Genomic DNA, 15,766 nt, shown 5'->3' on the forward strand with positions numbered 1-15,766 from the left:
TTTTATAACTTTACTTTATAGTCTTTAAAAAAATGTACGCATATAGGTACACCAGAAAAGATGGAAGATTCTCTTATAAGGATTTACAGCATGCATACTTTATTTATAGGCCGTATTGAAGTTAAATTGATGGTAGAGTCTAGTCGTTTCCGTACTGCGTCTTTTGTCAGATCCATGTGACGTAAAAGTTCGCACATCTCTGCAAAGGCGTCACGCAACAGTTTTCGAGGCATCTTTATAAAATAGCTCGGAAACAACATGAGTATTTCATTTCGAATTATTCGATGGCAGAAAAGGTTTTCTACCATTAACAAGATCAGTTTCGATTTTTTTCTCGTAATTGTGCCCGTAGATTATTTTTAGTCAGTGATTTCATCTTAAACACATAATTTATTTTGCTTCACTTTCCATTATATTTGGAAATAATTTCATTTATTATATATTTTATATATTAATTAATTTGTTTCTTGGTCTTTATTTCTTATAAGTGCAAAAATACAACCAAAATTAAATAATTTATAATTAAAATATGAAAATGTAAACTTCAGCTAACAAAAGTTCATTTGTTCCGATAAACAATAATTAATCGATATTATTTAAAAAAAGAACAGAATAATTTCAAAATGGAGTCCAACTGGACAATAAATTACCCTCGAATTGGACTGCGGTCTCCCAACCTGACCAACACAACCGTGAACCTGCAAGAGAGCTTCGAAATCGACTTGGAAGATACTAATTGGATTTTGACTTCCTCTTTCATTATTTTTACTATGCAGACTGGTGAGTTGCAAAATTCTAAACAATACTGCCATTATAAGAAAAAAGGTCGATTGTATATATACATTTTTGTACAAAGAAAAAAAATATTGTTGTATTCGTGTTTTTCACTGATTACAAATATGTATTTGTGATCAATATTTCATACTCAATTTTAATTTAAAATGTTATTGATCGTGTTTTTGCTTATGACGGCAGAATAACTAGGGTGACATGGATTGGCGTTTTTAAATTTAATCCTCTACAATTGAAATAAAACCACAAATTTTAACTAATTGAATACCATGTTGAATCAGCACTCAGAAATTATTTATTATATATTTAATGAAAAACTAAACAATCAACTTATGTAAAATCTAAAAGTCTGCGTGCGTGCTCTGGTTCAAACTTACATCTTCTCCTCGGCGATATTTAGAAACTATCCTAACCAACAAGGCTAGAGAGTTATAACTCTGTTTTAATAGCGAGAGCTTAGTCCCGTCCACAAAATTTGCAATAAGTTATTATTATTTTCATATGTAGCATTTATGCAAATTAGCCACAACACGTAGCGGGGCATAAGAGCGTTAGGCAGTAGGCACTTTATGGTGGTAAGATATATTTTATATCCGCCCGAACACCGTACACAAGGTGTTAATATCCACCATAATGGCCCACGTTAGTGTGTCGCATTCCGGGATCAGCCTGTGTATATCCGTACTGCCGACTGCCGAGGGGTTATCATCTCCCGACAGTCGACATTCTATTGGACCAAACTCCACTTACCATCAGACGCAGACGGGTCACTTTGCCGTATGTATATTAAAAAATATATATATTTTGGGAGAAAGAACAATTTTTTTATGAACTGTCGCAATCACAAACAGTATGTGCGAACATAATAACCTTTAACGTTACAATAGCTCAGAGATACTAGAAGAAAAAAAAGGTATTAATAAACCCTATTAGACTCCGCTGTTTAATGATCAATGCAAAGGACTGCGTATATGTAATGCAAATTGTTCTTCGATCTGCCTAAATAATTTAACTCAACAGCGGAGACTAATTAGATAGTGCTGATATTGGTATAGTTAATTATGGCTGCTTTTAACTAGGATGACACATCTATATCGTTTACTAGGTATGAAATATAATGTTTTAATTTTTCAAGAGGTACAAAGCAGTTAATGTCATTTTTATTTTCTTAGATTATATATTTCTTAATTCCGTGTTGGAAGCAACGTATAAATATATTATTTTAAGATTTCCTTATTCGTGTAATTCCGTATTTGCATAATTAGCATGCACGTGTTCAAAGATAGTATAAAAAATACATTATATTCGCTACAATAACCGCACCGTCAAAATCTTTCAAAATACGTCTCGGTTGATGCACAGTTGACTAAATAAAATGGTAGATAACGTTAGTGATACTAATGGCGGATGGCTTAATACCAATCCATTTTTATATTATAATGAGCTAAGAACATGTACAAAGGATATTGATTGATCAGCTTATCTTTTCTGTGATCTATATCAACTTATAGCAAGTTTAGATGGTTGATCTCTCGTATCTCCGTCATCGGAGCTAGAGTTATAGTTCGTTGATACCTATGTTCCAGTTCAAGGATATTCGAATCCATTATGAAGATAATCCAAGTGCCGTAGCCACGAAGCCTCTCGACAATCGGCAACGCTAATTGAAAACAAACAAAATATAGGGAATGATAAAGGTATCCGATCGATAAGTCTATCGCTAGAATATGTCATTCCCATATTTTTTTTTTGTTTTTTTATTAGCGGTAACGATTGTAGAAAGATGTCTTAGCTACGACCATAAATATTGTTTCGAGTTGATAACAAACACTTAAGAAATAGATTCAAGGTCCCCAGTGAGTGCAATAATTTTCTTATAGGTAACAGTCATTAAATATTATCACGAGGAAACAATGTTGACACCAAACCATTGCCTTCATCTAAACAAATGGAGGAAAATGGCCAACTAAAGATAACATAAGCCTTGCTTTAATGCTTTAACCTTTACTTGAGAGCTCAAGTATAATCTGACAAGTTTTAAATCGCAGTCACGGGATTAGGTTCAGAAATTTCGTTATGAAATAACTAATGCTGAAATACATTGGAATTTGGAAGTCCTGGTTATATTTCCTGAATCATAAACACAAGGAAAATAGCTGTTAATTTTAACATAGGTAAATTATACTTTTTATATAAACAAGGACTCATGCTTGATATCAGTTAGGTAAGAATCCTGAGTAACTCGTATCTACTAAGTACGGAATACAAACATTGTAGGACTGAACATATTTTAGTACTTAAGTAGTTCGTGAGTCTTTAAATGATCGAAGAGCATGCGCCATGTGTCCGTAAAACACGTCAAATCTTCGACATCGGACTGATGATTCATATGATTTTTTTATAGGTTTTGGCATGCTGGAATCTGGCTGCGTCTCCATAAAAAATGAAGCTAACATAATGATGAAGAATTTAGCTGACATTTCACTTGGAGGTGAGAATAGATTGAATATTCCATAGAGTTCTTGAAATAAACGTAATAGATATGTAGGTATTATACATAAGGCAAGTGTGGATGGTAATCACTAAGAATCGATCGCATCGAAAAAATATGACAATTCTTTAATATTTTCAATAATGAACCGGTCCAGAAAACCCTTTTGCGAGAATAATACTTAAAGAGATTCATGAAGATAGATAAAGCTACATTAACAAGGTAAAGTTATGTAAATTTTTATTTTTATAGACAACCTTCATTTTCTTTATTTCTTCTCATAGAAATTTATCGATCTGCAATGTTCGAATTACCAAATTAAACAGAAATAAATTAAACCGTTGCTAAATAATTGTAGCGAACTAAGGGCGAAGCCACGATGTAGCCTCGCCTTGCCGCTTCCTGCGCCGCTCGCCACTTAGTCCGTTTTCGTGGATTAGCACTTATGCTTAGCCCTTATTATTTAAAATTATTGGTCTTTATTTGTTAATTTATTGGATCTTGAAAAATACATTTCGAGTGTAGATATAACCTGGTACATACATTGAACTAATACTATAAATAAATGACAATATGAATAGGGGATAATCTCCAGGTTATCTTTCCCAGGGCTAACGTACTGGATCTTTGGTTACGGCATGTCATTTGGAGAGGGCACGTACTCGAACCCTTTTATTGGGGTGGGAGACTTCCTGGTGGATCCTGCGGTTGGCGACGCACTAATGGGACCCGTGTTCGCTTCGTTTCTCTTCCAACTGTCTTTTGCTACGACCGCTACTACAATCGTTAGCGGAGCCATGGCGGAAAGGTTAGAACATACTTATAAAAATTAGACGATAATAATAATACTCATAATTGTAATTAATAGTAGCTTATAATCTATGAAAAAATATGCATCGAAAAAGATTTTATTCTTATAAATATACCTAATATATTTTATTTTTTCTATACATTTTGTATAGTAATCAAATAGCTACTGATAAATCAGTCTTCTGGAAAGAAGACACAACTTATAAAGCATTTAATTGTACGTTAATCATAACTAATCTAATTAATTTTCCTTCCGTCTGCCTACAGATGCAACTTCAAAGCATACTGCATGTTTTCGTTCCTAAACACTATAGTGTACTGCGTGCCGGCGGGCTGGGTGTGGGGCTCGCACGGATTCCTCAACAAGCTGGGGGCTGTCGACATCGCAGGCTCGGGACCTGTTCATCTCATCGGTGAGTCTATTACCTCATAAACATCTATCTTATAGCAGAATATGAATGAATTTGTGATCTTGGTTCTATTATAATTCCCCTCCGCACAGAGATATTATTGTCATCGTAATTTCTGACTTACAAACTTTGTAATTTACATGTATAACTTAGGGCTTAGAGTTAACGTCACCAATATCATCCCTATTAGGTGGAGCATCAGCTTTCGCCTCGGCTCTGATGCTGGGGCCTCGTCTGGGCAGATACGCGCGTGGTAGAGCACCGCTGCCGCTTGGAAACCCGGTCAATGCCGTAATGGGCACTTTCGTGCTGTGGTGGGGCTGGCTGGCTTTCAACTCCGGCAGTACTTATGGGGTAATATATTTTATTTGTCTCTAAAAATTAATCGCTGAATTATAACTTTATAATTCAGCGATTAATTTTTAGAGGCAATTCTCATATTTTTATTTTTTTTTTTAAATACCTAAAGTATGGAAATGTGTTAAACACGCAATGATTACACAGGAAATCTGAATCAACATCCTATATAAATATAAGTAGACGAGGAAGACTCAAAGACTGTTCATAGACTAAATCCCCACAAAACTCTTAAGTAGATAATTCATACGTTTTTTACAGCTGCCAGTAATTACTATATGGATAGGTAGTTAATACACATATATTTAAGTTTGCAAACGTCGTCACTCTTCGGCTCGTATATTTTTTCACAAGGTTGTAAAGACACCATTAATTTAAACTCGAGTGTGGCACATTCAGAATATTAATAATCAAAAACGTTTAGGCCTAAGAATAAATCCATACAAATGATTACATACTTAATATTACTTACAAACACTTCATGTGACATACATAATTAAATGATAATTTATTGTAAGAGCAATTTTCTTTAAGTCAGCATGTTTATTTTTAGCTATTTACATGTTTGTAGCTCATCATTTGACCAAGCTAAAGAAACAACCGAACAAAATACTAGGGACATGATCCTTGATGTTTTACAAAGCTTCAAATCAGTGTAAATAACAAATAGAGTAGCGAGCGCAATTAGTTTCGATCGCCTCTATTCACGTATGCTTGTAATTTCATTGTGATTGCCGTTAAACGTACGTCATTTTGTAAATCAGCGCATTAAACAAAATGACCAGCAATTTGACGAGCTCGTTCAGACTAATTGATTTCTTTTTACGTTTGCAAATAGCTTTCATTGTATTAATTTAAAATGGTTAACACGGTATGTCTAATGTTTTGCTATAGTAATATAAATTCAATACTAGCCCACTTGTCCGCAAGACTCTACATTAATATTAGATGATTACACAACATCTTTATTTGTAAAATACTTAACTAATCTATAAAACTATTCTAAAAATTCTTTCACTGATAGAAAGATACACTTTCACTGACTAATAAAATTATTCTATGTAATTTGATTTCAAAATTTTGGTGAAAATACTGCTACAACCTATGATCTAAACACTCAAAAATCTGTATAATAGTTGGACCAACTGTTGGTCTTTCTTTTTCATAAAATAGTAGTTTAAAATATCTTTAATTATATGACAGAATGCCGCGTAGCTCGTGCATATTATCTTTCCGCTCATCTCAACAAAATCCAAGCTACAATCATTGCTCATTCTTACTCACGGAACACGTTCATGTTTATCATTTAAAATTTCTTATGTGAAAATATTAAACGCCATCGATAACTTATTTAAAATTTATTTACGTACATAAATAATTTATTATTCAAAACATTATTATTCTAAAATCGTACCGTACAAAATTAATGTGCCCCGCGTTAAGCACGAATTTTAAGAATCGTTAAATTTATGTTTACACTGTTTTAAACTAAAACATGGCTTCAATGATACTTCACACGAATTCCGAAATTCCATATATTTGACACTTTTAAAGGTAGGTACATATTGTATGATCTTATATAATCATCATGAATAATAACGTATATCGAATGATAATTAAATGCTTTTTAAGGAAAGGCTAGAGCCATTTTCCGTATTCATCAAACCTTTTTATGAATTTACTATCCTAACAGGACAGGTTTGTGAACAGTAGATATAAATCCTTTGTTTTTATAAGCGGTACGAGTATGATTGCCGCGCTGAGGTTCTGGGCTCGATTTCAGAGTCAGGCCAAAAATAATTAGGACTTTATTTTTCCATCTTAAAAAGTACTCAGTCGCAGCTCAGAGTCAGGAAGTTAGCGGTGTGACATCCCTGTCTCTTGGAAAGCACGTATAGCCGTTGGTCTTGTGACAAATCTCTCTCCGATCATGACGGACTGCCGTCTCACGGGACTGTAAGAGTGGAGGAAAATAGAGTGCACCTGTGTATTGTTATGTAATATTATCTTCTCCGCACCTGGCTAACTTCCGTTAAGATTCGCCATCAAAGCCGAAATTCGTTTAGGAGGAATTTATTCATTCATACATTTCATTTATTTTTATGTCTAGGTGAGTGGAGCAAAATGGCAGTATGCAGCGCGAGCGGCAGTGATGACCATGATGGGCTCATTCGGTGGAGGATGTTTCGGACTATTGTAAGTACTGATGCTAAGCGGTCTAGAGCACTTTGTTTCAGACATTAAACCTAATATTTTAACATAGATTTAGAAAAAAAAATCACAACTTTATACTCTACGTGGACACATAAGACCACGTAAATCCGCACCTATTCGATCCAATGGGCACACATATTTTATATAAACTATATATATTTAGAATATCATACACAATTATGTACAATGCACTAATTATTGTAAGTAAGTAATTTTTGTTGTAACACAGGTTCACACTGATAAAAAATAAAGGGAAAGCAGACGTGATGGAGCTCATCAACAGCATCTTGGGCTCTCTCGTCTCTATCACAGGTAGGAACCTCACTTATTTGAAGCTTATTAATGGTTGAATGCCTCCACTATTGCACAATCTAACTCCGCGAGATCCACAAACAATCAAAATTATTTTCTGCATGTATCACTCTGCTTATCCATTAGGATATTGCAGTGGTGACCATGTGTAGTATTTTTTTAACCTAATACTACTTCTCCAGCCGGATGTTTCCTATACCGCTCCTGGGAGTCGCTTTTGATCGGATTTATCGGAGCTGCTATAGCCAATGCTAGCGCGCCGCTCTTCGATATGATGAAGATAGATGATCCCGTGGGAGCATCTGCCGTTCACGGTGCTTGTGGAATATGGGGTGAGAAATTAATAATATTTGCCTTTGTGGCGAATAAAAAAGTCGCATGGGGTCAATTAATTTACAATCGTTGAAGCCGAAGTAAAACAACACTGGGCTCGGTCAGTACTTCAATGGGCTACCTCCTGGGAACACCGCGTGATGTTGGCTTTTTGCCGTATTACGTTATAACAACTTTTGCGTCTTCTAAACTAATAATGATTTTAATATTAACGAACTACTTTTTAAGACTCCGTTTCAATTGCGTATTAAGCAGCTCGTTTAAGAAAAATAGCAAAAAAATCAATATTTTTATAAGATTATCACGGTTTCATTATTTCACACAACAAAACAGAATTAGAAAAGCAATCCGTTAATAAACTTTTTATTTTAGGTGTAATAGCTGTCGGCCTGTTTGCTGACAATCCTATTCCGATGGAGACAACGAATGGCAGATCTGGATTATTCAAAGGTATTAAATATAATTATTCTAAAGAAACGCTGAGTACTAAGGCTGCTTTAATAAATTCAGGTCTTCAAACTCCCAAAATTTTATTTGCCATTTTCCTAATAATGTTTCTTGGTAAATACCTCTTAACCTTTCTCACATTTAGCCACCCAAAATATTTTCTGAATACACTTCTGCTTTATTTACCGTATGAATATTATTCATGTTTTATGCTAACCTTTAAATAATTTCTAGGTGGTGGCTGGTACCTCCTTGGCGTGCAGTCACTGACCGCTGTCTGCCTGGCAGCATGGGGCAGTCTGGTGACCATGGCATTACTTTGGATCATCGACAAAATAATGCCAATAAGGATGGACCCGTACGAGGAACTCTTGGGTGCGGACTTGACGGAACATCGTATTAGACATGGCCAAGTAAGAACAAGTTTCTTATTATTCCAATTACACACACTCTCTCACTTCTTTTATTCCCAGTGGGGTCGACAGAGGCACAACTAGTGCATCTGCTTGTTGTCATGTGCTTCCGGTGATATGATATGAGGCGACCTACATGTGACCACTAACGGGTTACGAACCTCGGCTCAGAACGGTCACTGGGAGAGAATGAGACATCAACGATTATGGATGCGAGTAGTCGTAGTGAACTAACTATCTGACCATTACCGTACTCGTCGGCACACGGGCCGGAACTATCAGAACATAGCACCTAGTGGTTGAAATATTGATTGGGTTTTTAATTCTATAAAAAATGATCATAGCTAGGTGCCTAAGCCATTCTTTTCTGCATTTTTTTTTTATTCACAAGCTTGAATAATTATTTTAATGATGATGTTCGCCCTAGATTTACCAATCCAATAAATGGTGGAACATTTATTGACATTTATTGGATTAGTACATTTTGTGCGACATTTATATTTTTTCTAAGTTTTATAATATGCCGAAAAATACCATAACCTCCGCCGAAGACAACCCAATGAAAAATCAATTCCATGTCCATAGGACATTAAATAGTATAGTATTATCTTAGAACTCTTTGGTGATAGGTATATTATATCAATATATGTATACAGGCTGGCGTGTCACGAGCGGTATCGGCCCTGCGTCCGTACCACCGCTCCAACAGCATCGAGGATGTGGGCGGCGTCGGCGTCAACACCGGACACAACTTGGTCATCGACAAAATATATGAGGTTAGTAATTAAACTTATTGTTATTGGCTATTCCCCCCCCCCCCCCTATCTCTTCCTAGATATCACTCTTGGTAGAGCTGTTGCTTTCTGGTTATGTTCGTTAACTTTTCTGCATTCCAATAATAACAATCGATTAAGGTGCATTAAACATTGAATCAAAAAATACTTAGTCAGCCCCTATTTCTATTTGAATACTTGATGTATGTATAATGCTACATATAAGTACTTAATTAGAAGACAGATCGTGTAAATTTACATTTTCAAGATAAAATGGTTCCTTGTCCTTTACCAGGAAGGCGACCCATCACCCAGTAGGTACTATAAATTTACATGCAGTCGCTTTAAAACTAGTATTATTCAGCTCTGTAATTGTCAAAATCTAACCGGAATGATATATTTTAGCACCTTATTATATCAGTAAACATGGTGCTAATTTGTTTATTGACACTGCATTAAACTCGAGTTGTGAGCAGAACCCTACCCTGAGCAAGTAGGTCAATGTCATGAACGATACATTGTAATTTATTTTCATATTTTATTTGCTATCTAATTTAGCATTAATGTGTTAATTATTTTTAAGAAAAGTATTTTTTTTTACTGGATAAAAAATTAACTAAAATGAACAAAAGTGAGGAACGACAAATTTCCGGATAATTAGATGAGAAGGTTTTTAAGTAAGCAGGAAATAGAGTTCAATTTGTATTAAAAAAAAACGGCGAAAGCCTAGTTGGGAGTGAAATGATTTCCGCGACGAAGATCCGCAGGTTCAAAAACCAAGGTCACACTCCTGACTTTTCTAAAAAGTTATTTGTGTATTCTTTGTAAGTTATCGCTTGCTTCAAAGGTGAAGGAAAATTTCGTAAGAAAACCTACACTCCCAAGAGGTTCTCCATAAGAATTTCGAAGGCATTTGTAGTTAACTTACCTGCACTAGGCCAACGTGATAGATTAACGCCAAAACCCTGTTAATAATAGATGAAGCTAGTACTCAGCAGTGGGCTGTATATAATACAGAGCTAGTATTAGGTATTAAAAATATCTTAATGTTACAGGCAAACAAGAAAAAGCAAAAAGGTTTAAATGGCAAACTGAGCATGTTTACAAACAAAGGCTTCGACCACCAAGAACCTAATTCGACATCATTCACACAAACCGGAATTCTAAATAAACATGGCAACACCGACAACGCACTCCACCGAACTCTAGACTCTATGGCTGATGAAATTAATGGCGTGCGATTTAATAGAACAAATGTTCCAGTCAGACATTCGCCCGTTATTCTCGAAGAAATCAAGGGAAAGAAATTCAAAGAATTAACTGTTACGGAATTAGAAGAATTAGGTGAAATAAACGCAAGCCAAGATCGATTTAGGCATAGATTTTACGAGGATGATTATAGAAACGATGTTATGAGAAGTGGTATAAATACAGCCAACATGAGATGGCTAGATTAATGTGATAAATAGTCGATGTATTGATATGATAATTTGTATTGCTAGGCAACTTAAATATAGTTATACATAACTCTATAATGATTCAAATTTGTCCGTTTTACGACGGCATTTCATATTATGTCTGTGAAATCTTTATTACATAATATAAATATTGTAAGAGCACGGGAGTATTGACTGTTATGAATGTTACAATATTGCTTTTAGTTTTAGTTGTATTTTTGTGTACTCTGTATATATAAAAAAAGTCACTTAGTACGTGTTATCATTTATTAAAATAGGCAGAGTTGCCAAGAATAAATTTCAAAAACAATTCTATAAAAAAACATTTGCAATCAATAAAATTAAATAACAGAATTATGGTACCAATGACTAATCTCAGTGGGCAAAGCCTTGAAACCTTTAACAGCTTCATCTATATCTTCTACTGGAACAGCTAAAGTGAACAGTTTATATTCTTTTTGGACCCTACTGGTGGTAGTGTCTCCCGTCGCGTATAAGGAGTCTGTGGTCCTCACTGGCATTATGATCTCTAGAGCTTGGAGATGCTCAAACGCTTTCAAAATAACAGGTCGAGGTACGGATTGAGTAGATGAGTGGATGTTGGCGAATTTTGTATACCTGAAATAGAGAATGTTGTGAGCAAATTAACTATTTGCTAGATAATCTTTCTGAAAATTTTACCATAGAGGATAGTTCAGTAGGATCAGTAGTTGATTACTAGATCTCATACTTTCGTGCGTATTTTGGTTTGTACATGTTACTGTATCAAATTTAAAATGCGGCACATTACAAAATGATATTCAAAATTAATTCCTATGTATAGGTATTTCAAGTATAGTCTACTTACCTATGCAAAATCATTTCAAAGTTCATCGGCTGACCGTCGAATATATCCATTCCATGCTTCATAGCGATGACCAGAGATAACTCTAGTATAGACAATGACTGTAATAACTTCACCCTCTGCTCAGGAGCTACTGTGTTGTCTATGATAGATATAAGGTCAGCAGCATCTATGTATGGCTTTTTGATAGATAACTTGCAAACTAATTGAAACTGAAAATAAAATAGGGAATTTGAGATGCAATTTCGTTAGTGTTGCCAAGTAAAGAATAGTTATAAATTAGAAATATCTATAACATATCCAAGATTGAGGAAAAATATACACTTTGTAATTATGTTTATTGTATTTTGTTTATATTAAAGGATCTAAATATTTATATTGATATGTGAAGAAATAACTTTGTGCCCCTTTTTAAGCACGGAGCGCGTACGGAGGAGTATGAGACATGGCCGAATTAGAGTTCATATAAAAGAACGCAGATAAATAAATAAGTAATTTTTCAAGTTACAAGATACCATTTTGCAAAACGCTTATCGGACTAGCGCGGGTCTACCGTATTAAGGTTTTATCTTCTGAATATGTATATACATTATACATATAACATAGTATAGATAGATAACTTATAATATAGATTATGAAGTCTGCAAATAAATACTTACCAATATATTTCTAAATATCTGCTCATTGACTGTATAATAGCAGAGTTTTTCTAGAACATCAATCACCTTCTCATCTTGCACCAACATTTGTATATGTGTATTCCAATCTTCCACAAACGCTGGGTCCAACTCTGCAAACTCTTGGCTATCTATCTGACATCTATGTAATACTTCTTCAGGTAGGGAATGAGATTCTGTATCTGTGTCTGATTGAGATTGTTCTTCAGTGTTTACTGCATTTGTAAATAAATGTTATTAACATACATTATGTATTCTATGTTCAAATTTAATTAACTAATAATTTATTTACCTATAGATTTTCTAGAGCCCTTTTTCCTTTTCTTAGGAGAATTGCTTATTTTATTAACACCTGTAGACATGGTCAGCAGCTGTTGTAGTACACATTTGCATGTGTCCACAGGAGAGGATGGTGTGTCGTTTTCAGAAGTTTCGTTTGGAAACATGAATATGTGGCGATGTGAAAAGCGCGATTTAACTCTCTTTTCAAATAGATCCATTACATCAAGGCGGTTTGTTATACCTGGAAATATAGTTAATTTTACTTAAAAACGAGGCATATTGGCATACGTCGCTATACGTCTGGGTAAGAGGGTCCGGCCAATAACACATTTTGATAAACATGATACGCAGATTTGGCCTACAGAGGAAGATAACGCACACTTGAAACTAAGGTGACCTGACTCAAAAAAGACGATTTGTGGGAAACGAAAAAAAGATTTTAAAACAATATAGAAGGTAATGTATTGGGCGGTCGTCGAAAGTGAGCATCTCTGTTTCTATTCTATAATTTTGTCTTTGTCTCGTCATAGAGTTATAAAGCATGCTTTGGAAGGTCGTTTTTTAACAAAATGAAAAATATATAAATTTTGAGTTAGGTCAATTTAGTTACAAGGATGCGATAAGTTCGTCACAGAGACCAAGTAACACGAACATGAATATTGAGTGGCAATGTTAGGAAGCATTTGCTCCATAGCCAAACTTGTGTCCTGAGCAACAATAATGTTGATTGAGCCATTAAACTGGAATGAAATACTAATTTTTTTTTTCACTACTACTCATTTGACCTACAATACACTTACCAATAACACACATAGGAGCTGATTTTGAATGTGTCACATCAAACAAGTTGTACAAAAGTGTCTGAGTGATACCACTGTGGCAGAACAAATCCAACTGTTCCAATAAAAATACCATACTACGACAGCGGCGATCACTGCCGCTTTGAAGGCAGCTCAACAGGAATGATAAGTTTTCTGCAAATGTACCAAACACCCTGTCTCCTACAGCATTTTCTAGTTGCATCTGTAAATTAAATATATCGACGCTTTAAAAGGCAATCATATCTAGGAGACTATAATAAATTTTTGAGTAGAGTGCTTTAAAGTTTTGATTATCATATAAAAATTCATAACAATTAAACTTTTTAATTTATAAAGATATAGTTTAATGATATTAAAATTGTCCTAGACCTACAAAACCTAGATCAAATGATCCAGAAAAATTTGGCAATTCAAAATATTTATATAATTCATTTTCAGTATATTTATTGCTTAGATATTGTTGCTGTCAAGCAATGATATATAATAAAGGAATTTAGGTTTATTATGCTACATCAATCTACAATCTATCCTACATTCAAAGTATTACTAACAAATTCAGTGTTGTTACAGAGTTTCAATAAAAAATATATATATTTCTAATTTTGTTGTGTATGCATTCCATAAGGTTTTGTAAAGGTTTGAGTCTCTATGAAGAGCAAGGAGAAAATCATTAACAAATTCTCTATATTATATACATGAAAATATATGTAATGTTATTAATAGTAATTTTCTAAAGATATATAAATTTCAACAAACATGTGAACATAACTGATACAAACTGAATGATATGAAAAACCAAACTGGTTTGAAATACAGTAGAATCTGGCTATAACATCATATTGCATGTCAATAACAATTGAGAAAGGTGCATAGATTTTTTTCAGAATCAACTTTTTGTATTCATAAATGAATTGCCATTTTACTTGCCATAGTATAAGAATTTATTGTAATATGAAAATACCAGCATTGGTTTTAACAACTATAGGATTTACTGAGCAGTTTAACATTTTTGAGGGCAAAACATGATTATATGTCATAATTTGAAATTTCGATATGACACAATATATGATGATGTTAAATAAAAAATATTATTTATGACAGAACATTTATTTCTGATGAACTTTCAAGTTAAAATTCTATTGGATGTACCTTGTGGTACAACATGTAAAATACCCGACACTCTACTGTCACATTAACAAGTTTTAAACCAATTCGAATGAGTGGCGATGATAGTGTGCGGTAACGGGTATGCACACCAGCAATTTACTGTGTCAATCTAGTACGCCAACACAAGTGATTGCATCCGCAAATGTTTTAAGTCCCTTGAATGTTGTTATAACAAGTTTTCACTGTACATAAAAATCAACAGAACAAAATTGTTAATAAAATACCTGCGCAGTGATGGACTTAAGAGCAATCTTGTCATCATAATGAATCAGTCCATCCAGCTTAACGATTATGGCATCATTGGTCAGGTCCACTTCTTTGCTTAACTGATGAAGCACAGAGTTCAATAGCTGTCGAGTATAACAAATTATACTATAGAAAAGACCTACCTCCCTGAACTATACTCCATCATGTTGACTAAATACGGCTTGGTACAATGATTTATATGTATACTAAATTATTGGTTATAATCCTTCATTTGATTATATAATTATAACACAAAATCCTAAAGTGAATTGATTTAACTACATGTTTTATGTTGTTTTAGCATGGAAAGTGTTTCGTTAACTATTTTCAAGGAGAGTTCAGTTTAAAATTATTTTTAATATCTTACTTTTACTCACACATCGCTAAGTATAATATATAATAGATCTTACCGTAGTTTTTCCGCAACCCCTAGGCCCTATCAATAAAGCAGAATGAGATTCACCATACACAACAGTCCTTTTCATTAAATCGTAAACATGATTTCTTTCTTGATTATGCCTTTGAAATGAAACGTTGTCTTCTATAATTTTTAGTTTTAAGTATTTGCGGACGAGTTTTGTTTGTACAGCACTATAATTTTCTTTCTTTAGTTCACGCATTTTTTCCAATTTTAATAATGATGTACCTTAATAAATTTAGTAAACAACAAATTGCGATTTCCCGCCGATTAGAGAAACGTCAATGTCAAATTACAATTTACAAACGACACAGGAATGAATGAATAAATATGATACAAGGATGTCCATCAAGTGAAAACAATTCTCAGATGTAACCGATATATTTTTTTTTTATATAAAATTATTTTGTGGTGTAATTATTTTTAGTTTCATGAATGCCTAACAAAATTAATTCGAATTTTACCGGTCATTCTTTATTTACATTTGGCTCACCCCTATTGC

The 15,766-nt window shown here is 34.0% G+C and overlaps 2 protein-coding genes across 2 annotated transcripts; one reads left to right on the forward strand and one right to left on the reverse strand.

Moving 5' to 3' along the window:
* Positions 1-451: 451 nt before the first annotated feature.
* On the forward strand, positions 452-11,053 carry LOC115441568 (putative ammonium transporter 2). The gene is made up of 12 exons (XM_030166397.2): positions 452-780; positions 3,197-3,283; positions 3,893-4,091; positions 4,361-4,506; positions 4,694-4,857; positions 6,971-7,056; positions 7,304-7,386; positions 7,569-7,718; positions 8,092-8,169; positions 8,401-8,579; positions 9,236-9,355; positions 10,408-11,053. Exons 1-12 carry the CDS (start codon positions 624-626, stop codon positions 10,807-10,809), a joined length of 1,851 nt encoding a protein of 616 aa, XP_030022257.2. The 5' UTR covers positions 452-623; the 3' UTR covers positions 10,810-11,053.
* Positions 11,054-11,067: 14 nt separating this feature from the next.
* LOC115441569 (origin recognition complex subunit 4) lies at positions 11,068-15,563 on the reverse strand. The gene is made up of 7 exons (XM_030166398.2): positions 15,257-15,563; positions 14,825-14,950; positions 13,413-13,635; positions 12,623-12,853; positions 12,313-12,545; positions 11,657-11,865; positions 11,068-11,427 (listed from the first exon to the last, which is right to left on the reverse strand). Exons 1-7 carry the CDS (start codon positions 15,464-15,466, stop codon positions 11,151-11,153), a joined length of 1,509 nt encoding a protein of 502 aa, XP_030022258.2. The 5' UTR covers positions 15,467-15,563; the 3' UTR covers positions 11,068-11,150.
* Between the last annotated feature and the right edge of the window lie 203 nt (positions 15,564-15,766).

Source organism: Manduca sexta, chromosome 18 (assembly GCF_014839805.1).
Source record: "Manduca sexta isolate Smith_Timp_Sample1 chromosome 18, JHU_Msex_v1.0, whole genome shotgun sequence".
In the NCBI taxonomy this organism is placed as follows: Eukaryota; Metazoa; Arthropoda; class Insecta; order Lepidoptera; family Sphingidae; genus Manduca; species Manduca sexta.